General features: G+C 60.1%; 1 protein-coding gene across 3 annotated transcripts; it reads left to right on the top strand.

Annotated features, from left to right (window-relative positions):
* Positions 1–427: 427 nt before the first annotated feature.
* Positions 428–21,225, top strand: ARHGAP35 (Rho GTPase activating protein 35). Of its 3 annotated transcripts, none has more exons than XM_042797241.1 (8): positions 428–458; positions 2,064–2,155; positions 10,304–14,208; positions 17,753–17,897; positions 19,105–19,182; positions 19,562–19,693; positions 20,003–20,108; positions 20,212–21,225. In XM_042797241.1, exons 3-8 carry the CDS (start codon positions 10,513–10,515, stop codon positions 20,570–20,572), a joined length of 4,518 nt encoding a protein of 1,505 aa, XP_042653175.1. In that variant the 5' UTR covers positions 428–458; positions 2,064–2,155; positions 10,304–10,512; the 3' UTR covers positions 20,573–21,225. The 3 variants fall into 3 exon arrangements, with proteins under 3 accessions (XP_042653175.1, XP_042653174.1, XP_042653176.1); XM_042797240.1 differs by having other exon boundaries at positions 433–458; positions 2,064–2,090; XM_042797242.1 differs by lacking the exon at positions 428–458 and having other exon boundaries at positions 2,064–2,150.
* The last annotated feature ends 266 nt before the right edge of the window (positions 21,226–21,491 follow it).

Here is a 21,491-nt window from a genome sequence, read left to right as displayed (position 1 = left end):
TTTTGAAGGGAGAGTGTCCCCCCTCCCCGTCTTTGTAGGCCGCAGGGGCTTTTCCTGCGTTGTGCCGTTACCGGGAGCGGGGAGGAGAGGGGGGAGAGCTGGAAAAGGAAGAGGAAAAGGAAAAGGAGGAGGAGGAGAAGGAAGGGTTACGGCTCTAAGGCGGCGCAGCGCGCATGCGCGCTTCCGCCTCGCTCCCCCCCCCCCCCCCCCTCCCTCCCCGCGCGCGCGCCGCTGCCCCCCGCCCCCGTCCGCGCGGGAGGAGGCGGAGGCGGAGGGAGGGGGAGGAGGAGGAGGGGAGGGGAGGGGAGGGGGAGGAAGGGCGCCGCCGCCATTACAGGCCGAGCCCGCCCCGGCGGCCCCGCCGCCCCCGCCCCGCCCGCCGCCGCCCCCCGCCGCCGCCCCGAGGGGGGACATGGCGCCGCCGCCCCCCGGCCCGGCCCGCCGCCGCCGCCGTCACGGTAAGGAGCGGTCCCGTGTTCCACCCACACCCCACACACACACACCCCCCCCCGGCTGGGAACAATGGGGCCGCCCCACCCCCGCCGGCCGCCGACCCGCCGGGCCGGCCCACAGCCCCCCGCGGGGGGAGCCGGGCCTCAGGACGGGGACGGGGGACCCCGCCTTTGCGGAAAGGAGAAGCGGGGGGGGGGGGGGGTTCATCGCGGGCCTTCCGTTGAGGGGTCCGGGGGGGAGACACCCGTCCCCCCCGTTAAGGGGAGGGGTCCGGGGGGAGACACCCCCCCCCTCTGTAAGGGGAGGGGTTCCGGGGGGAGACACCCCACGCTTTAAGGGGAGGGGTCCGGGGGGAGATTCCCCCCCCTCCTCATTTGGGGAAGGGAGAAATGGGGGAGACCCCCACCCTTAAGGAGAGGGGTGACCCCCCCACGCCCCCTTAAGGGGACACCTCCAGGGGAAAGTGGGGGGGTCTCTTAGCGGAGGGGGAGACATCCCCCCTTAAGGGGAGGGGTCTTGGGAGGGAGGACCCCCACCCCTCTTGAGGGAAGGAGGTCGGGGAGACACCACCCCCCCACCCCCCCCCCCCCCCCCCCCCCCCCCCCCCCCCCCGACAAGGTGACACTCCCCCCAGGCTAAAGGAAGACCAAGAGGGTGAGGGAGACCCCTTGGGGGTGGGGGTCCCCCAAGTTAGAGGGGAGACCCCCCCCACCATGAGGGCAGAGGGAGGAGACACCCCCTTGGCGGGGAGGGGGGGGAATGCACCCCCCACCACCACCATTGAGAGCTACGGGGGGGGGCTTCCCCCCCCCCCTTTACACTGTTTGCTCAGCAGGGTGATTGGGGGGGGGATGTGATCGCCCTGGCCCCCCCACTTTTGGGGGTGGGGGGGAAAGCAGGCATCACCCTCCCTTAGATTTGTGCCCTCGTCAAGGATTTGGGAGGGGGGGTCCCTCGTGATGGGGACAGCCACAGCACCCAGCTTACCCCCCCCCCCCCCAAAGTGGGGGCCCCTTCCCTAAATTAAAAGAAGGGGGGGGAGGTGTGTCTCCTCCTCTCTGTGCTGCTAGAACCATAAGCTGTTTTTTTGGGATCCGCTGCTTTTTCAGGGTGTCCCCCCCCAACTCGGGGGGGGGGGGGGGGTTGTTTCCCACATCTGCATTTTTGGGTAGCAACCCCCCCCGTTTCCCCCCCCCCTTTCTCCCTTTTCATTTTTTCCGGCCTGTTTCTGAAATCTGCCTCCGCCAACCCGCGTTCCTTCAGTTTTTCCGGCGGCGGCAGCAGCGACCCCCCCCCCCCCCTCCCCCGCGCCCCCCACGATGATTTCGGGGTTCAACCGGTGCCGGAGCCGCCCGCCGGCAGCTGCCCCAGCTCCCTCGGAGCGAGTCCGTCGTCGCGGCGATACCCACCGGCAATTAAAAAAGCGCCTTTTTATTCGGTAATAAATTGACGGCGCCGGCTGCGGGCCGGGGAAACGGTTAAGGCGTTCGCCGGGAGATTAAGCTTCGCACAATGATTCTTTATATCAAGGGGTTTTAACGGAAACGGGGGCTTTGATTTCTCGATAGTGATTTTTTTTTTTTTTTATTTTTTTTTTTTTTTTCCTCCAGGAGCTGCCGTATCCGCACGAGCCGCCGGTAATTGGCGTTTAAATCCGCAGAGATAAAGACGGGCCTGACGCGCGCTTGGGCCGGCTGGTGATGTAATTTTTAATGGCCTGAATTCATTGATTTTTGCTTTCGTCCCGCCGACCCAGGGCCGGGGGGGTGTGGGGGGGTGGGGGGCAGGTTTGAGGAACTGCTTGATTTTAAAATTAAAAACCCCGAAAAGGTGCTGAGCTGGGCGCCGAGGCTGCGCCGCGGAGGATGCCTGCTCCTGTACCGGGGCTCCCACTGCTTTCTATATTCCTTCCCAATTTGGGGAAGCTTAATTAGGGTAACGTGCTTCGTCAGGCTTTTCATGGCATTTGGAAAAATAAATTTAAATTCTTTTATGTTTTTTTTTTTTATCCCCCCCCTCTTTCTCTGTTCCATGTTCCCAGGTGCTTTGGGGTGGCACTGCTCACCTCCAAGCCTTGGGGAGCTTCGATTTTTCCTTTGCTACCTTAAAAAAAAAATAATATATATATATATAAAAAATATATGTTGTGGTTCTGAGCTGCACGAAACATCTGATTTTAGGGCTTTCTTTGCTCAGGCGCTCACGCATCTCTTCGTCCCAGCTCAGGGGATGGGATTTGGGGGGTGGCGCATCCGAAACGGCGCCTTGGCCGGAGCGTGGCGCGAGCAACACCTCCTGGAGAGGGTCGGTGTCTGCGCTCTGGCTCTTCCTTCCTCCCCACACCCGCTTTGTTCTTCTTTTTTTGAGTCTTTTTAAAATTTTTTTCCCTCGCCCAACCAGCCTCAGTCCCCTCCTGGTGCCTCTCCAGCCGTGGCTGCTCACCGGGTGGGTTTTCCCTCGGTCCGCGCGGCATCGCCCATCCCGAGGTGCCAAGGAAATGGTGATTTTTAGAGGTTTGGGCTTTACTTGGCTCGGGGGTGATTTTGGAGATGCCCATTTGGGAGCTTGTTCTCTCTGGAGCGGCGCGACCCGGTCACGAGCATCTCGTAGAGGTCCGTGTTTTCACGCAGGGCTTAACCCAGATAATTTTTTGCCGTCCCCTCAAACCACGATGGGTTTTCTTGGTGCTGGTGGGAGAGGAGCGGGTCAGCTGGGGAACGTCCGATAAGAGCCGAGATCTGTCCCTCCGCGCGGCCGCGTCCTCCCGCCTCCGAACTCCAGTGAAACCAGGAAAATCAGGGGGGTGGACACGTGCCGAGCTTCATTCCTGCAGCCACCCAACAGCTACAGGGCAAGGGTGACCCTCATTTTGGGGTGAATCGGCTTAATTGGGGTGGGCGAGGGGTTGGGGCGGCAAGGTCTGCTCGTTTTTCTGAAAGGAAACCGGATTTATTGCAATTGCAGTTGGGAATTGGGTGTGTAAAAGCGGTTTTTATGGTGACGTGAGGTTTCGGCGTGGCTGCCGCAGAAGGTGATGCTTGCGTTTGCACTGGATTCGAAGCCTAATTAGTCATCTAGTCACGGCCCACTTAACTGCTGTACGTTCACATTGGACCGGCCGGGCTGGGACTCAACAGTTGGTCTTTGCTCCGTCGTTGAGGGATCTCTGTGACTTTGACATCCATTGGGCTTGTCCTGGCTGACTCATTTGGACGTTGCCCCAATTTTTATTTTATTTTTTTTTTTTTTTTGAAAATGAGTTTTAAGTTTGCAAGCCGGCGGGGCAGGGTGAGTAACGCTCTGGGCCCTTCTCGGCGAGGGGCCCAGTCTGGGTGGGATGGACGGCTCCGTCCCCGCTGCGGAGCTGTGTCGCTCTGGTTGGGTTGAACGCCTCTGCGGCTGGTGGCAACACAACGGGAGAGGCTCTGGTTGGTCCCTAATTTTAGGGGTATGTCAATGTGTGCGCGTATATGTTAACTGCAGCCAACGGCTGAACCCCCACATGGAGATCAGCAACCAGTGGTGTCCCTCAGGGGCCCGTCCCGGGACCAGTGCTGACCAGCACCTTCATCAGCGACCTACGTGCTGGGATTGAAGATGACACCAAGCTGAGCGGTGCCGTTGGTGCCCTCGAGGGGAGAGCTGCCGTGCAGAGGGAGCTGGAGACGTTGGCCAACAGGAACCTCCTGAGGGTCAGCAAGGCCAAGGGCGAGGCTCTGCGGTCGGGTGGGGGCCATCCCCTGTCCCGGGGCAGGCTGGGGGGCGGGCGGGCGGACGGACGGACGGACGGACAGACGGAGAACAGCCCCGTGGGGCAGGTCCTGGGGACGCCGGTGGGTGGCACATGGGACGCGAGCCAGCAACGTGCGCTCGCAGCCCAGAAGGCCGAGCGTCTCCTGGGCTGCGGGGCGAGGGGGGGGGGTCGTCCCCCCCTGCCTCCAGCGCGGGGGGTCCCCAGCACAGGACAGACACGGGTCTGCTCGAGCGGGTCCAGAGGAGGCCACGGCGATGGCCCGGGGGCCATCTGCGGAGGAAGGCCGGGGGAGTTGGGGCTGGTGAGGCTGGAGAAGAGGAGGAGACCTTCTTGCGGCCGTTCGGTGCTTCAAGGGGCTCGTAAGCGAGACGGAGGGAGAGTTCTGGAGCGGCAGGACAAGGGGCACCGGCTTTACGCGGCCCGAGGGGGGGGTTGGGGTGGACACGGAGGAGAACTTTGCCGTGAGGGTGGTGAGACACTGGAGGAGGTCGCCCAGAGGAGCTGCGGCTGCCCCGTGGCGGGAAGCGTTCCAGGCCAGGTTGGTTGGAGCAGCCTGGTCTAGCGGGAAATGTCCCCGCCCGCGGCGGGGGGCTTGGACTGGGTGGCCTTCGAAGACTTCCACCCAAACCCTCTTATGTTTCTATAAATATGTAAGTGCATATGTGTAACCCCGCAGCCCGAGCCCCCGTGAAGCCGTTGGCAGAGCCAACAACTCAACCCAACGCCGCGTTTTTTCTAACAACCCGCCTCAGAGCTGGTTTCTGCCCTTCTCCTGCCGGGATTGCCGCTGGAGGAGCTGGCCTTGGCCGGGGAGGGGCTCGCAGCCGCGCCGGATGGTGCTCGTTTGCGAGACCCCCTGGGTTAGGAGGGACGCTCGCCGTTTCGCAGGCTCCGTGCTTTTGCTGGGACGATGGCTGAGGCCCCGTGGCCGGCTTGCGCCTCGCCACCGCCCGTCGCTCCTTCCTACGTGTCCGTGGAGAGCACGCTAAAAATATACCCCAAGAAAGCCCCGTAAGAGGCTGCTTTCTCCCAGTGCTTCACTTCCCAGGGAGAGCTGCAGGAGGGAGATGATTAATATTCACGTAGTGCTGCATATCCCTTTCCCCATCCCGATAGCACTTGACCTTTGCCTTTTGTCTCGGGATTGCTGAATTGTTTTTAAAGCCTTTTATGAGTTGATGAACGCAGCGGCATCACCGAGGCCGTGTTGGAAGGCGGCGTTGGGGCAACTTTTAAATACCTAGGTGAGAAGCAGGGGCGCTTAGATGAAGATTTTTTTTTTTTTTTTTTTTTTTTTTTCCCCTGCAATGTCATTTCGATGTGGATAACTGTCCAGGATACTTATCTTACAATGGATAGATAGTGGTTCATTGGGAAGGGGTTGTAGCCTCGAGGTGTATTTATTTTTGTTTAATGTTACGCTAGACTCAGCTGCGCCTTTGCTGTGATGCGAGATGCTCCTGGATGCCACCCCGTTGCAGGAAAACCTTCCCCTGCCCATTGCGAGATGCTGTTCAACCGCATTTCCCCCCCCCCCCCACTCCTCTTTCCTTTTAGTCGGAGAGATTTAATGACCCCGCTGGGGAGAGTGCGCCCAGGCCGCTTGGCTCCTGGCCAGGTATTTCCACCGTTTCAGCCGTCGGATCCTTTCGCGGCGCTTCGACGTCGCCGCGGCCGGGCTCGCCGAAATGCCCGAGATACGGGCGGCTGGCTCCGGACGATCCGAATCGGCCGCCGTGGTGGGGTCGTGCCGCGAGCCTTCCCCGCAAAAGGGGGACGCCGAACCCAGTCCTTCCACGTTTAAGCTTCACGGGTGGTGGTTTGGTGGGTTTTTTTTTTTGGGGGGGGGGGCACGACTTTGAGCAAGTTCAGGTTTGTAGAGGACAGAGCGACCGACGGTTTGGTGTCCAAGGCTGGGCTGCAGCACCGGGTGGTTTAACCAGCAGCCGGAGAGACACAAAACTTGGGGAGCAGCAGCAGCAGCACCTCTGAGTGACCCCGTCATCGGGCGGCTGCTCTCGGTGACGTCCCGACACCCAAAAAACGAAGCGCTGGAGGTGCCCTGTGTCCCTTGAAAGCGCTGCGGGACTGCTGTTCCTTTTCACCTCTACCTCCGCGTGGTTCGGTTTCTAATTTAGAGCCTTGATTTAAAAGGGTTATACTAAACACTCGGTTTTCTTAAAAATGCAAGCTGCGGAAGGGTTGTGGTTGCAGGATGGAGAGGCTTGTCCCACGGCGGACTGTGGTCCAGCCGGCCGCTGCTCTGCAAACGAGGCGTAGGCAAGGATGAAGCTGTGTCTCCTTAAGCCCTCTGCGCCTTGGATTTAATTTTGCCCAGTTTCCCTGTGGGAACGCCAGTTCTGCCGTTATTTTAGCCCCTGGCTTCGTGCTGTGCAGAACGCTCAGTTCCCTGGGTGCCTGTGCCAGGGGGCAGAGGAGGAGGAGGAGGATGATCCCGTCGGCCTGGGGAGATCACTCCCCTTAAATAAATGAAAAGCTGTTCCAAAACGCGGCCGTAGCAGCGCCCACGCTGCCGTCGGGTCCCCTGCCCTGGGGCTTTGCGAGTCGCGAGCTGGGGTTCCTCCTCCCGCAGCACCCGCCGGGGCCTTCGTGACCCTGGTGAGCGCCGCCAAGAGCATGAAGAAAGCTTTGTCTCCGGTTTAATAGCGTTTGGGAAGCTGCTTAATTGAACGTACTATTAATTCCGGGGCTGTTGCGACACACGCACGCGGCAAGCGTTGGGGGCTGGCAGCCAGGCCTGCGCGAGCTGTCGTTGCTGGTGGCTCTGGTCGTGCCCAGCTTTCAGGTATCTGGGGGTGGCAAATACTTTTTCTGGGTTTTTTTCCTTCTCTTTGGGTCTGCTGCCAGCTTCTTAAGAGGAAACAGGAGCTAAATTCCCCCCACTTGGCTGGGAATTAACAGAGCGGGTCCCTTCTTCTTCCTGGTTTCTCCCAGCTGGACTTTGTGGCGTAAATGAGTAACTCCTGACTCAGGGATTTAGGGGAGAAAACGAAAGTGAGCACCGTTTGACACCGGTTTTCCCCTTCCCGTGCCCCGAGTGAAGGAGAAAGGACGTCGCTTCGTTAGGCTGAGCTGGATGAGGAGCTGAGGACGTGCAGGTGTGAGTGTGGGGGCACCCAGGAGCCTTCAGCGGGGCGGGTGCGAAGCTGTCGGTGGTCCTGGGTCGGAATTTGGGGGTGGGTTACTTAGCCCAAAGCCGGCCTGATCCCTCCAGCTGCTTTCCCAGCACACGCAGAAAAACACAGCGGAAACAGGCAGGTTTCCGTGTACTGGCCGGGACGGATCCTGCTGCACGCCCCAGCACTCCCCCGAAACCTGCTCTTAGGCCGCTGCGCTTCCCAAACCCTGCATCTCTCTTTTTTTAGGTAATTAAAGTCTAATTTTAAAGGTGTGAAGCCGATCCACCGGAGAAACTGGGGGAAATCACCCTCAGGAGTTGCATAGAATGCGCGGTGGGTTTTTTTGACCTATTATCCGCATCTAATGTCTACAGTTCTGGTGTGGAAACCCCGCCCGCGGTCTGTTCAAACGTCCCAGTTTGTTGTTTTTTGCTGGTGTAGGAATCGCTTGTGCAAGCGAACGTGAGCAGGACCAAGGCCGCGGTGCGGAGCCGGAAGAGCTGCCTCCGCTGGAATTTGCTTTTGCTCCCAAAACCCGTTGGTTGGAAACACTTTTGCAACCGCGTGCGCTGCAGGTTTTGCCGACAGAAGAGAAAAAGGCGGCCTCTCCGCCAGGCAAAAGCGAACAGGAAACCTGAATTTCGCCAGGTTGATCAGAAATTCATGGGATGATGCTGTTGCCGGGCCTAGCGTCATCCTGCAGTTTGTTGGTAACTCACCTGCTTTGCACCGAGGAGTGACACGGGGAGCGGGGCGGTGTCCCCCTTGCCGGACACGTGGAGCGTTGCCGCCTTCGCTTGGCGCAGATTTGGTCTCGGAGAGCAACAGCTCTGCAGCTTTTTGTTTTTTCGGAGAAAAAGGGGAAAGCGGGTTGACGTCTGCGAGGAGGCTGGGCATGGCCGGGGAGAGGCTTCGTCGTGCCGCGTGACCGGGGATGGCCCATCCCTTGCACGAGATTAAGCGCTTCGGACCCGGATGGTTAAAAGCTTAAATCAATCTTCGCAGGGATCCAGACGACCCATTCTGGGGACTTTCCACTACTGCGACGCAGTGAGAAGATGTACGACGGGGGGGGAGCCCCCCGCTCCGGGTGCCCGTGCTGTGTGCCGGCTCTTCGGCGGGAGCGGCGGCGGCTCGCTGGCTCGGCCGCCGGTCGGACAAACGGGTTAAAACAGCGGCGGGGGGGAGGCCGGAGCCCGCTGATGTCTCACAGGGCCTGGGTGCTTGGCACCCACCCGCGCTCGTCCTCCGAAACGGAGAGGGACGGCGAGGGTTGAGGGAAAAACACGGGAGGGAGAGCGGCGTTCCCAGCGGAGCGGCGGGAGAGCCCGTGCGAGCAGGCCCGAGCCCTGTCCGGCCTCCCGGGGAGTAACTGCGTTCTTTCAAATTGAGCGATGAGTAATTAGTTGAAGTAATTAAAGGTTTGACAGCGGTTCGGCAGCATAGTTGACATTGCAGCGGTGCTGCGGCTGTTACGCCCTTTTACCTGCAAGAGTCTCACCTGGAGGAGTGACACGCGCGGGCGATCAGTGACGTTCCCGCGGGAAATAACGCGTCCGCGCAGGAGCTCGCAGACCGACTCCTGAAACGCCCAAATTCCCTCCTCTTCTCCTTTGTGACCTTCGGACCGTGGGGCCTGGTGACTTGGCTGATGGGGGTGACCTCGTGGAGGGGGTGAAACGTGGGGGGGTTTTTGGAGATCAGATGAAAGCCAGGGTGGGTTTTGGGAAGCGAAGTGCCCGGCAGCGCGGCGGGTTCGCAGCAGCCTTTGTCTGTCGTGTGATTCAGTCCAACCCGGGAACTGGAAGAACTGCACCATCCAGACATCAAAGCGGAGGAGACGTTGTGGAAGGCCGTGCTCCTTGGGTTGTTCTGACGGCCCACAGTGTCATCTGCACGCGAGTTAATTTTGATTTCGCCCTAAGCTGAAAACTCTTTTCGCTCTCGGGTTGCAAGGCAAACGATCCTGACTGCCGTGTTTCAGAGAATCACAGGAGGTTTGGGGTTGACAGGACCTTCGAAAGCCGTCCAGCCCGACCCCCCGCCGTGGGCAGGGACAGCTCCCACTCGATCAGGCTGCTCCGAGCCCTGCCGGCGGGGTCGGGAGGGTTGGGGTTGAAAGGGACCTTCGAAGATCCACGGGCAGGGACAGCTCCCACTCGATCAGGGTGCCCCAGTCTCTGTCCAACCTGACCTTGAACCTTTCCCACGATGAGGCATCCACAACTTCCCTGGGCCACAGATTCTCCAGTGTCTCACCACCTTCATAGTTTCAGGAGCAGTAATTAGGACCGTCCCTCCCTCAGGCGCTGTTCCCTCTGCGAGGACTTCCCTGTCTCAGTGATGCTTCGGGCATCTCTTCAAGGCTTTAGTTGGATCTCCCTGCTTTGCTTTTTTTTTTTTTTTTTTTGTATTTAAACTGTTCTGATCCTCTTAGACCTTGTCTGTCTGCAGGGAGTGAAGAGGTAATCCTCCCAGCAGAAGCAATATCGGGTGTTGAGCCGGTGCTACGCTTGACCTTAAGTCAAAAGGCAAAGAAGAGACGGGATGGTTCGTTTTACCCGCTTGCTTTTCCACCTCGGATTGGAAACCGCTGCGAAGCCCTCTCCCCCCGGCTCCTCCGTGGGTCCCCTCGGTTTCTCCCTCCGCCTCTGACCCGGTTTCCTGGATCCCTGCCCGGCGGGGGGGGACGGCCCCTGACCGTGATCCGCCTTCGCGACGCCGGTCGCCTCGTGGCTTGCGCCCCCAAACCGCTTGCGGCGCCGCCGCCGGGGAAGCCGCGCCGGCTGCGGTTAGCGCTGGGTCGGGTGCTGCGGCCGGCGCGTCCTCACCGCTGCCGCTTTCTCCCCGGCGCCGCTGCTGGCGCAGTTCGAGGCGTATAAAACGGCACGGGCGGAATGAGGTGTGCTTGGGGGTCCTGGGCCGCAACGCTGATGGTTGTTTCTCTTTCTCCTAGGGGGAAAGGTCAGACGTCCGACAGCGGGGACCGGCGAGAACTGAAGCGCTGCTGGTACGTACGGGATGGGAACGAGGAACTTCACCGCCCCGGCGCCCTGCCTGGCTTGAGAGCTGTCGCCCCGCCTCCCACCGAGCTCCCGAGTCGCAGCGGGTGCCGGAAACCCTAATCCTCTTGGAAGCGGTTGACTGGGACAGGATGTGTGGACGATGATGATGGCAAGAAAGCAAGATGTTCGCATTCCCACCTATAACATTAGCGTGGTGGGGTTGTCCGGGACGGAGAAGGAGAAGGGGCAGTGCGGCATTGGGAAGTCCTGCCTTTGCAACCGGTTCGTCAGGCCCAGCGCGGACGAGTTCCATCTGGACCACACGTCGGTTCTCAGCACCAGTGACTTTGGGGGAAGGGTGGTCAACAATGACCATTTCCTCTACTGGGGGGAAGTTGTGCGTTCCCTGGAGGACTGCGTCGAATGTAAAATGCATGTTGTGGAGCAGACGGAGTTTATCGACGACCAGACCTTTCAGCCTCACCGCAGCACGGCCCTGCAGCCCTACATCAAGAGGGCTGCTGCGACCAAACTGGCGTCGGCTGAAAAGCTCATGTACTTTTGCACTGATCAGCTTGGGCTGGAACAGGACTTTGAACAAAAACAGATGCCAGATGGAAAGCTGCTGGTGGATGGCTTTCTTCTCTGCATTGATGTCAGCAGGGGTATGAACAGGAACTTTGATGAACAGCTCAAATTCGTTTCAAATCTTTACAATCAACTAGCGAAAACGAAAAAGCCCATCGTGGTGGTGCTGACAAAGTGTGACGAGGGCGTGGAGCGGTACATTAGGGATGCACATACTTTTGCCTTAAGCAAAAAGAACCTCCAGGTCGTGGAGACGTCGGCTAGATCCAATGTGAACATTGACTTGGCTTTCAGCACCTTAGTGCAGCTGATTGATAAAAGCCGGGGAAAGACGAAAATCATCCCCTACTTCGAGGCTTTGAAACAGCAGAGTCAACAGATCGCTGCTGCTAAAGACAAGTACGAGTGGCTGGTCAGCCGCATCGTCAAAAACCACAACGAGACGTGGCTGAACGTGAGCCGCAAGATGCAGTCCTCGCCGGAGTACCAGGACTACGTCTACCTGGAAGGAACGCAGAAAGCCAAAAAGCTGTTTCTGCAGCACGTCCACCGCCTCAAGCAGGAGCACATCGAGCGCCGGCGGAAGATGTACCTGGCCATGCTGCCGCAAGCGCTTGAAGCCCTCATCCCGGACCTGGACGAAATAGATCACCTGAGCTGTGTAAAAGCGGAGAAGCTCTTGGAGACGAAGCCGGACTTTCTGAAATGGTTTATTGTCCTGGACGAGACGCCCTGGGACGCCACGAGCCACATCGACAACGTGGAGAACGAGCGCATCCCTTTCGACCTGATGGAGACCCAGCCCGCCGAGCAGCTCTACGAGGCCCACCTGGAAAAGCTGAGGAACGAGAGGAAAAGGGCAGAAATGAGACGAGCTTTCAAGGAAAACCTGGAGACGTCCCCTTTCATCACGCCCGGGAAGCCCTGGGAGGAGGCACGCAGTTTCATTATGAACGAGGATTTTTACATGTGGCTGGAGGAGTCTATTTATATGGATATCTACAGCAAGCACCAAAAACAGATCATCGAAAAGGCCAAGGAGGAGTTTCAGGAGCTGCTCTTGGAGTACTCGGAGCTGTTTTACGAACTGGAGCTCGACGCCAAACCCAGCAAGGAGAAAATGGGCGTCATTCAGGACGTCTTGGGTGAGGAGCAAAGGTTCAAAGCGCTGCAGAAGCTGCAGGCTGAGCGGGACGCCCTTATTTTGAAGCACATCCACTTTGTGTACCACCCGACCAAGGAAACGTGTCCGAGCTGCCCGGTTTGCGTAGACTCTAAAATTGAGCACCTGATCAGCTCCCGCTTCACCCGGCCCTCCGAACGCAACCAGAAGAACTTGCTGTCGGACCCCAACATCGACAGGATCAATCTGGTGATCCTCGGCAAGGACGGCTTGGCGCGCGAGCTGGCCAACGAGATCCGGGCGCTCTGCACCAACGACGACAAGTACGTGATCGAAGGGAAGATGTACGAGCTGGCCCTGAGGCCGATCGAGGGCAACGTCCGGCTCCCCGTTAACTCCTTCCAGACGCCCACCTTCCAGCCTCACGGTTGCCTCTGCCTTTACAACTCAAAGGAGTCGCTGTCCTACGTGGTGGAAAGCATCGAAAAGAGCAGGGAGTCGACCGTCGGCAGGAGGGATAACCACCTGGTGCACCTTCCTCTGACGCTCATCCTCGTCAACAAGCGGGGGGACACCAGCGGCGAGACGCTGCACAGCTTGATCCAGCAAGGCCAGCAGATCGCGAGCAAGCTGCAGTGCGTCTTTCTGGACCCCGCGTCGGCTGGCATCGGGTACGGCCGTAACATCAACGAGAAGCAGATCAGCCAGGTTTTGAAGGGGCTGCTGGACTCGAAACGCAACTTAAACCTCGTCAGCTCGACCTCCAGCATCAAAGACCTGGCGGACGTCGACCTGCGGATCGTCATGTGCTTGATGTGTGGGGACCCGTTCAACGCCGACGACATCCTCTTGCCCATCCTGCAGTCCCAGACCTACAGACCTTCGCAGTGCGGCAGCAGCAGCTCTGTCCTCCTCGAGTTATCCGTCGGGCCGCACAAGAGGCGCGTGGAGCTCTCCCTCCTTTCCTACCATTCCTCCTTCAGCATTAGGAAGAGCCGCCTGGTCCACGGGTACATCGTCTTCTACTCGGCGAAGCGCAAGGCGTCCCTGGCCATGCTGCGGGCCTTCCTCTGCGAGGTGCAGGATATCATCCCCATACAGGTCGTGGCGCTCACGGACGGCTCCATCGACATTCTGGACAACGACTTGAGCAGAGAGCAGCTCACCGAGGGCGAGGAGATCGCCCAGGAGATCGACGGCAGGTTCACCACGATACCTTGTAGCCAGCCGCAGCATAAGCTGGAGATTTTCCACTCGTTTTTTAAAGACGTGGTGGAGAAAAAAAACATCATCGAAGCCACCCACATGTACGACAACGTGGCCGAGGCCTGCAGCACGACGGAGGAGGTGTTCAACTCGCCTCGAGCGGGCTCGCCTCTCTGCAACTCCAACCTGCAGGACTCGGAGGAGGACGTCGAGCCCCCCACCTACAGCCCCTTCAGAGAGGACCCGTCCATGCCCGCCCTGCCCAAAGACCACTCGAAGCTTTCCATGGAGCTGGAGGGGAACGACGGCTTGTCTTTCATTTCCGTCATGAGCACTTTTGAGAGCAAGCTGAACAACAAAGTACCTCCTCCGGTGAAACCAAAGCCCCCCGTACACTTTGACATTACCAAGGGGGACCTGTCATATCTGGAGCAGGGGCATCGGGACGGGCAGAGGAAATCCGTGTCTTCTAGTAGCTGGCTGCCCGCCGACTGCTTCGACCCTTCCGATTACGCCGAGCCGATGGACGCCGTGGTCAAGCCGCGTAACGAAGAGGAGAACATCTACTCGGTGCCTCACGACAGCACCCAGGGCAAGATCATCACCATCCGAAACATCAACAAGGCCCAGTCGAACGGCAGCGGCAACGGCTCGGACAGCGAGATGGACACCAGCTCCCTGGAGCGAGGCCGCAAGGTGTCGGCCGTCAGCAAGCCCGTGCTGTACCGGACGCGCTGCGCGAGGCTGGGCAGGTTCGCCAGCTACCGAACCAGCTTCAGCGTTGGGAGCGACGACGAGCTGGGGCCCGTTCGAAAGAAGGAGGAAGACCAGACTTCCCAGGGGTATAAAGGCGATAACGCCGTGATCCCCTACGAAACGGCCGACGGGGAAGATCCCAGGAGGAGGAACATCCTGCGCAGCCTCAGGAGGACGACGAAGGTAGGCTGGGGCTTTCCGTGGGGGTTGGGACGTACCGCCGGGCGGGAAGCCTCGCCGAGGGCCGGGGCTCCTGCCGGGGCGTTCGTGGCGTGTTTTTCACGTGTTTACCCCTTGATCGAGGAGCAGGGGGAGCACCGGATCTCCTTATCTTACTTTTTGTTACGGGCGGGCTGCGGGAACTTGCAGCCCTGTGCCAGAATCGCCTCCGTCGTTCCCGCCGCGGGGCGAGGCGGCGGCGCCGGGCGAGGCCGCTGGCGGGGTCGGCGGGCGCCAGACCCCCCGGCGCCGCCGCGGGGCGGAAGCCGACACGGATGTGCAACACGCCGAGGCACGCGTGTGTGTTCGTAGCGTGCGCGTCGCGCACGCGCAGGCACGTCGTGCGCCTGGCATCGGCACGGGGACTCGCGTCACGCACGCGGGCACGCGCACCCTGCGCGTGGCACACGTGTTAAATATAACCACGCACAGGCACCACGCGTCATACGTGTGTGCACACGGACTGTAAATGCACACAGTGTACACACACAGTATATACACATGCGTATAGGCACGTGCACGTCGTTATACACGTGCACACCACAAACACACACACGTATACGTACTGTGCATGTTTATGTGCACACACATACGCATGCATGCACTCTATACATACACACATATACACGTGCACACACGTACCCATGGGCGCACACATACGTGCACACGCGCCTCTGCACATACACATGTGCTCACACCCATACGCACGCCCACACCGTTACGCACACACACATGTGCATGCTGACATAGACACACGGATACACGTGCATGTTATACACACACACGTGTGTCTCACGTGAACGTTGCATGCACGCACGGGCACGTGCACACTTCGGTATACACACACACCCGTGCGCACGCGCAGTGTCTGCGTACACGTACCCGCGTTGTTCTGCACACGTCTGCACGGGCACACGTATGTTACAACGTGGGGGTACGTGCGTGTGTGAGGAAGGGGGGAGGTGGCAGGGGGAAACCCGTCACGGTAATTAAGAGGCGTTAATTAATTTCCACTGGCAGCAAAGGCGGGGCCGCCCGCCACACTCTGCGGAGCAGGAAGGAGCAGACCCGGCTCCTCCGCTCCCGGGTGGGGAGGATGAGGCTGGAGCGAGGCCTTCGGCCCCCGGGACTGAGCCCGGGCCCCACAGCTGCCTCAGTTTCCCTTCTACGTCCAACTGCCAGAATTTTTTCCACTCGCTGCGTTAAGAGACCTCCGTGCGGCCGCTCCCGCTCGCCGGGGAGCGCTCGAGGACTGGGGGGAGGGTTGTTTTCATCCAACTGTTCCCAGGTTCTGCTCCTCCCCCCCAAAAATAAAAAAAAAAAAGTGGTTTGAGTCTCCCCAAAATACCTACAGAGGCAGAAATCTCTCTTGTGGCGACGGAGACGCTCGTTCCCAGGGCGTGCGACGTGCCCAGAGGAGACCAGGCGAGGGGAGGAGGCTCTGCTCAGCGGACCGGGTTTCCAGGCAGCGCGTTTGGGTTTAGAACTGTGGTTTTTGGGTTTCCAGCTGGCGATTTGTGGGGTTTGGTCCCGTGGCACATCCTCTTTTCCAAGGGGAAGCTGGGGGACACGGATGCCGCTGCTCATAGGGACGCTCGGCGTTTTGATCGCTCGCCCTTCTCTTGGGGGGACTGATTTTTGAGTCGTGGTTTTCACTTTTCGGCGGGAGCGGGCGCGCGGTGGCAGGAACCATCTTGTCGGCGCGTTTGGGTTTCCACCCCGGCGCTGGTGACACGTTGCGGGGGTTTGTTGGCTCGTTCCTCGAAGTTTAGTCGCAAAACCCCGCTCGCGGAATCGTGCAGCGGGTTGGGTTGGAAGGGGCCTTCGGAGGCCGCCCGGCCCAGCCCCGTGCCGTGGGCAGGGACACCTCCCCCTGGGTCAGGGAGCTCCGAGCCCCCTCCGACCTGACCCAGAACAGCTTCCGATGATGGGGCAGCCACAGCTTCTCCGGGTGACCCCTCCGGCGTCTCACCACCCTCGTGGCAGATCCTCTCTTCCTTAGGTCCAACCACAACCTCCCCTCTGTCGGTTTGAAGCCGCTGCTCCTTGCCCTGTCACCCTGGTTAAAGTCTCTCTGAGCCCCTCTCTGCTCTGGAAGGCCCCCAGAAGGTCTCTCTCCAGCGTGTCCGTGCCTTCCTTGTACCGGGGAGCCTGGTCCTGGTCCCGGCGCTCCGGGCGTATCCTCGCCAGTGCCGAGCAGAGCAGAAGGATCTCCTCCCTCCACCTCCTGGCAGCGCTTCGTCTCGTGCAGCCCAAGACGCCGTCGGCACCCCCACAGCACCTTGCTGGCTCCTGGTCAACCTGGCGCCCACCAAGTCCTCCTCCAGCCAGCTGCTTTCCAGCCGGGTGGCCCCCCGTACGGACCGGTCGTTCCTCCTCGGGGGCAGGACTTTCTGTTTCTTGTTGTGCTTCCCGTCAGCCCGTTTCTCCGGCCCGTTGGGTCCCTCTGGACGGCAGCACGGCCCCTCCGGGCTGTCAGCCGCTCCTCCCGCTTTGAAGTCACCTGCAGACGTACTGGGGGCCCCCCTGCCCCATCACCCCGCTCGCTCGTGGGGGTGTCAGGACCCCGGACTGCCCCCCCGGGCGCTGCCCCCCGACTCGACTTTGCTCCACTGACGACCGCCACTGGGGCCGTGGCCGCTGAGCCACCCGCGTCCCCGGGCGGTGGGGGCACTGCTGGAGCCCAGCTAGACCTCCCCCCCCCCCCCCCCGGGCAGCCCCTTCGCCCCAGGCGCCCGCCGAGCTGCGTGAGCTTCCCCTCCGTGGGGTCCCTTCGGCTTCTCCCGCTTTCCGCCCGTTCCCAGAGAGGCTTCTTCAGCTAAAAACGGGAAAAAAATGCCGATTTTGATGAAAACGCCACCGCCTTTTACTCGCCACCTGAGCTGGGGCCCCCAGAAGGCTCCACCTTAGACGCGGGCGAGCGACAACGTTTGGGATGAAGCCCGTCAGCCTTGCGAGGCCTTCGGGCGGGTTTAGCGTCCCGGGAGCCGGGAGCGCAGCGTGGGGAGAAGCGGCTGCCCCGTCCACAGCCGCCGCCTCGGCCTCGCTCTCCCATAAATGTGTTATTGGGGATGATAATCGTTTAACTTGACTAAATACTAATAGCAGCCCGCTTGAACAAATGTCTTATTTGCGATATAATAATAAGAAGAAGTGTTGGGATAAATAGTAATGCACAGGGATAAATAATAATGTGTTGGGATTAATAATAACGTATTGGGATAAATAATAGTGCGACGGAATAAATAATAATCAGTTGGGATAAATAATGAGAAGCCGTTGGGCTATATCATAATAATCTGTTGGGATAAATAATAATAATAATCTGCTGAGATGCATAATTAATTGGAATAAATAATAAATTGCTTGAATAAACAGCAATCCACTGGAATCCGTCCGTTACGGGCAAAAATAATAATGGTAACGGGTCGACTTGTGGATTTAAGCGTCCGGAGAAGGGCGCCTGTTCGGGGTGTTTGCCTCAAATCTGCTCCGCTCTCTCCCGCAGAAACCAAAGCCCAAACCTCGGCCGTCCATCACGAAGACGACGTGGGAAAGCAGCTATTTTGGGGTGCCTTTGACCAGCGTAGTGACTCCCGAGAAGCCCATCCCCATCTTTATCGAGAGATGCATCGAGTACATCGAGGCGACGGGTAAGAGCAGCCGGCTCCGGAGCTTCCTGCCTGGGGGAGGTCCCTCGCGCGGCGGCTCGGGGCGCCGTGGTTTTGTTCTGGGAAAGCGTAAAATTCTTCCCTAAATCCTTTTTTCCTGACCCGGGATAACGGCGTGTGCCCAGGGGATCGCTGGCCTTGGAGATTCGCTGTTCCCATCCCGGCCCCCGAGGCGAAGGGCTGAAATAATTCCGGCAAACTCCAGCTGCCTTCAGGTGGGCTGGGATTTTTTGGAGTCCACCTTGTGCCTTTCCCTCCGAGCCGTGGATGCTGACGGGTGTGACGCAGTTTCCAGCCTCCAGCAGCCCTAATTAACCCCAAAACACGCTCCAAGATTCTCTTTTTTTTCCCCCATCGGGCTCTTGCTTTGGGTAGCCGTAGCAGGGCAATCAAGCAGCACAACACGGGGCAGGTGTTTCCCTTTTTTCCAACTGCTATTTTTTTTTTTTTTTGCCGATGGCAAAGCATGAGCCAACACCCAAGAAAAAACAGCTGGTGCCGCCTGACCCCCTGCTCTCCCGTCCGGAAAATCTGGGAAGTGTTTTCTTTTCTGGGAGACCGGTTTTCGTTTCTTTTTCCCCCTCTGTGCACCAAAAAAAAAATTAATATTATTTGGGTGAAGAGGCCTTGCGCGGAAGAGGCGTCGGTGTCATCGTAGCGCGCTGTAATGTGAATTAACCAGTAACGCTTGAAATGGGCGCAAAGCGGCGCCGGGAGTTGAACACAACCCTGGGGAGAAATCGCCTAAAACTGAGGTTGAGATCAGAAGGAGCCGTGCTGATAGATAGATGGATAGACAGACAGACAGACAGACAGACAGATAAAACCAGGATGGGGGGTGAGAAGATAAGTCCGGGGTGAGAAATTCTGTGTGGAGCTCTGGTTCGACTGTGACATTAACTTGCTGTAACTCCTGATTTTTGAACTAAAAAAAAAAAAAAAGATCATAAATAAGGAAACTCCTCTTCCCCGCGGGGCGGAGGCGGCAGGCTGGGTGTAAAGGAGGATTCCCCGGAGGAGCGCGATTTTGCGGAGGGGTGGGGGGATTTGGGGTGTCATCGCTTCCAGGCTTTGGGGGACGTATGGATTTGAACGCTGACAAACACGGATTTGTTAGGGGGTCGTCCCTAAATCCGCCCCCCCGGCCGCCCGCGCCCCCGCGCTGACGGCGGCTCCTTTTCCTCGTCAGGGCTGAGCACCGAGGGCATTTATCGCGTGAGCGGAAACAAGTCGGAGATGGAGAGCCTGCAGCGGCAGTTCGACCAGGGTAACCTCTGCTGCCGAAATTCCTCCTTTCCCACCCCAAAAATCCGAGGGGACCCCCGCGCCCCCCCTGTGCCCGCGTCCCTCTGCCAAAGCGTTTTTAGGACAAAAACGCGTTTTTGCGGCGCTTAACCGCTGTTGGTTCGGGGACCCGGCGCGGGCTGCGTGCCCACCGCGGCCGCGCTGCCCCGGGCTGTCCCCCTGCGCGACGCCGGGGCTCCGGTCCCCCCATTTTTTAGGGTGCTTTGTCCATTTTTACGCCCCTCCTTCGCCCCCTCGGGGATCAGCTTTGCTGTGAAACGGAGACTCGGGGCCCCGAGCGGAGACGCTCCGGGGTGAAACCACGAGCCCGGGGTTGTAACCCCGGGACTCCCCCCTTGCAGATCACGGGCTGGACCTGGCCGAGAAGGATTTCACCGTCAACACCGTGGCCGGTGCCATGAAGAGTTTCTTCTCGGAGCTGCCGGAGCCCCTGGTCCCCTACACCATGCAGGTTGAGCTGGTGGAAGCCCACAGTGAGTACGCCCAGACCCTCCCCTCATTAATTAGTCCCGTGGCAGCTCGTTTGCAGGCACCTCTCGTTAACTGACACCATATAAAGCCATTTGTAGGCACGCCTCTCGATTCATTCCCACCCTCCCAGCGTGTTTCTGGCCGGAGATGCCGGCGCCCGCCAGCAAGGCGGGGGTTTTGGCCTGATTTATTTTGGGGAAAACCAACAAGCCGCTCGAACCTGAAAGTCCTGCCCCCCACAACCGGCCGGGACGCCCGGCGAGCGTTTCTGCGCCGCGGCAGCCCCCCGACTCGGCTCCCCCTCTTGGTAGAAATCAACGACCGGGAGCAGAAGCTCCACGCGCTGAGGGAAGTGCTGAGGAAATTCCCCAAGGAGAACTACGAGGTCTTCAAATACGTCATCGGGCACTTGAACAAGTACGTATCGGGGTTGCGGCGCTGGGATTGGGGGTCGCCTCTGCTGAGGTGAGGGGGAGGGTCTGTGCTGGCACCTCGCTGGCATTGCCTGCTCGCGCCGTAGGGTCAGCCACAACCACCGGGTCAACCTGATGACCAGCGAGAACCTCTCCATCTGCTTCTGGCCCACCCTGATGAGACCCGACTTCAGCACGATGGACGCCCTGACGGCCACCCGCACCTACCAGACAATCATCGAACTCTTCATCCAGCAGTGCCCCTTCTTTTTCTACAACCGGCCCATCCTCGAGCCCCCCAGCGCCGCGCCCGGCTCGCCCTCCGCCGCCCCCCCCGGTGCCCCCTTCCTCCCCGCCACGCCGGGCACGGCGCAGCCCTCGCCGCCCCGGACCCCGCCGCCGTCGCCGCAGTCGCCCGTCCAGCCGCTCGTCCCGGCTCAGCTCCACGCGGAGCAGCACACGCTGTGAGCTGGCGGCCGGGGAGGGGGGGGAAGAGAGAAAAAAAACAAAAAAAAAACAAACCGACAACAAAACAGCAAAGACCGACCGGAAAAACAACGCTAACAGCAAACCACCACCAGAATCTTGGCCTGGTCTGGGGTGCCCGGCGGGGACGGGGAAGCGAGCGCCGGGCTTGGGCTCGCCCTCTCCCACCCCGGCACGGATTTGGCACGGCGGGGGCGCGCCGGGGCGGCCGGACTGGGGGTCCTAGGAGGATTTTTTTTTTTTTTTTTTTTGTTCTTTTTTTTGGTAATCCCACCCTTCGGCTGGGGCCAGGGGGTTGAGGAGCAGATCGGGCGCCGGCAGGACGGTGGGGGCTGAGCCGGCGGACCCGCGGGCCGGGGCGCTGGGCCGATGGGACGCTTCACCGGCCGCCCCTGGGCTTTTCGGCTCGGCCCCGGCGCCGCCAAAACCCCCCTCGCAGCCCACGGGACGCAGCCGGCGGCTCGCCCGGCGCTGGCTGAAGCTCGTCCTACGTGGCCCGGGGCTCATCCGGCACGGCTCCAGCGTGGCCCGGGGCTCATCCGGCACGGCTCCAGCTTGCCCAGCGTGGCCCGGGGCTCATCCAACATGGTCGGGTGTAGCCTGAAGTTGATCCAACATGCTCCATCTCAGCCCGAGGCGCATCCAGTGTGGTCCAGCTCATCCAGCGTGACCCCGCGTAGCCCGGGGCTCATCCAGCGTAGCCGGGGGCTCACCCGCACCCCACGGGGTCCAGTTTAGCCCGGGGCTCATCCAACAGGATCCACCTCAGCCCGGGGCCTCGCCCGCCGCGGCCCCCGGGCTCACCCAGAGCCCCCCGGGAATCCCGGGCCCTCCCTGGGGTCCCCCCAAACCCCCCCAACCGCCTCCGTGGGGACCCGGCAGCGCCTTTGGGCCGGGACAC

The sequence above is a fragment of the Tyto alba genome, unplaced genomic scaffold, assembly GCF_018691265.1.
Source record: "Tyto alba isolate M040663 unplaced genomic scaffold, T.alba_DEE_v4.0 Super-Scaffold_25, whole genome shotgun sequence".
NCBI lineage: Eukaryota > Metazoa > Chordata > Aves > Strigiformes > Tytonidae > Tyto > Tyto alba.
The sequence above is the reverse complement of the archived record's forward strand: the minus strand, read 5'-3'. Positions and strand labels throughout refer to the sequence as shown.

What these genes read in the sequence shown, in the direction of transcription:
- ARHGAP35 (XM_042797241.1), top strand. Translation starts at nt 10,513, where the DNA reads ATGATGATGGCAAGAAAGCAAGATGTTCGCATTCCCACCTATAACATT. An exon ending in CGAGTACATCGAGGCGACGG is followed by an intron (nt 17,898 to 19,104) that starts GTAAGAGCAGCC and finishes TTTCCTCGTCAG; the next exon opens with GGCTGAGCACCGAGGGCATT. An exon ending in GCAGCGGCAGTTCGACCAGG is followed by an intron (nt 19,183 to 19,561) that starts GTAACCTCTGCT and finishes CCCCCCTTGCAG; the next exon opens with ATCACGGGCTGGACCTGGCC.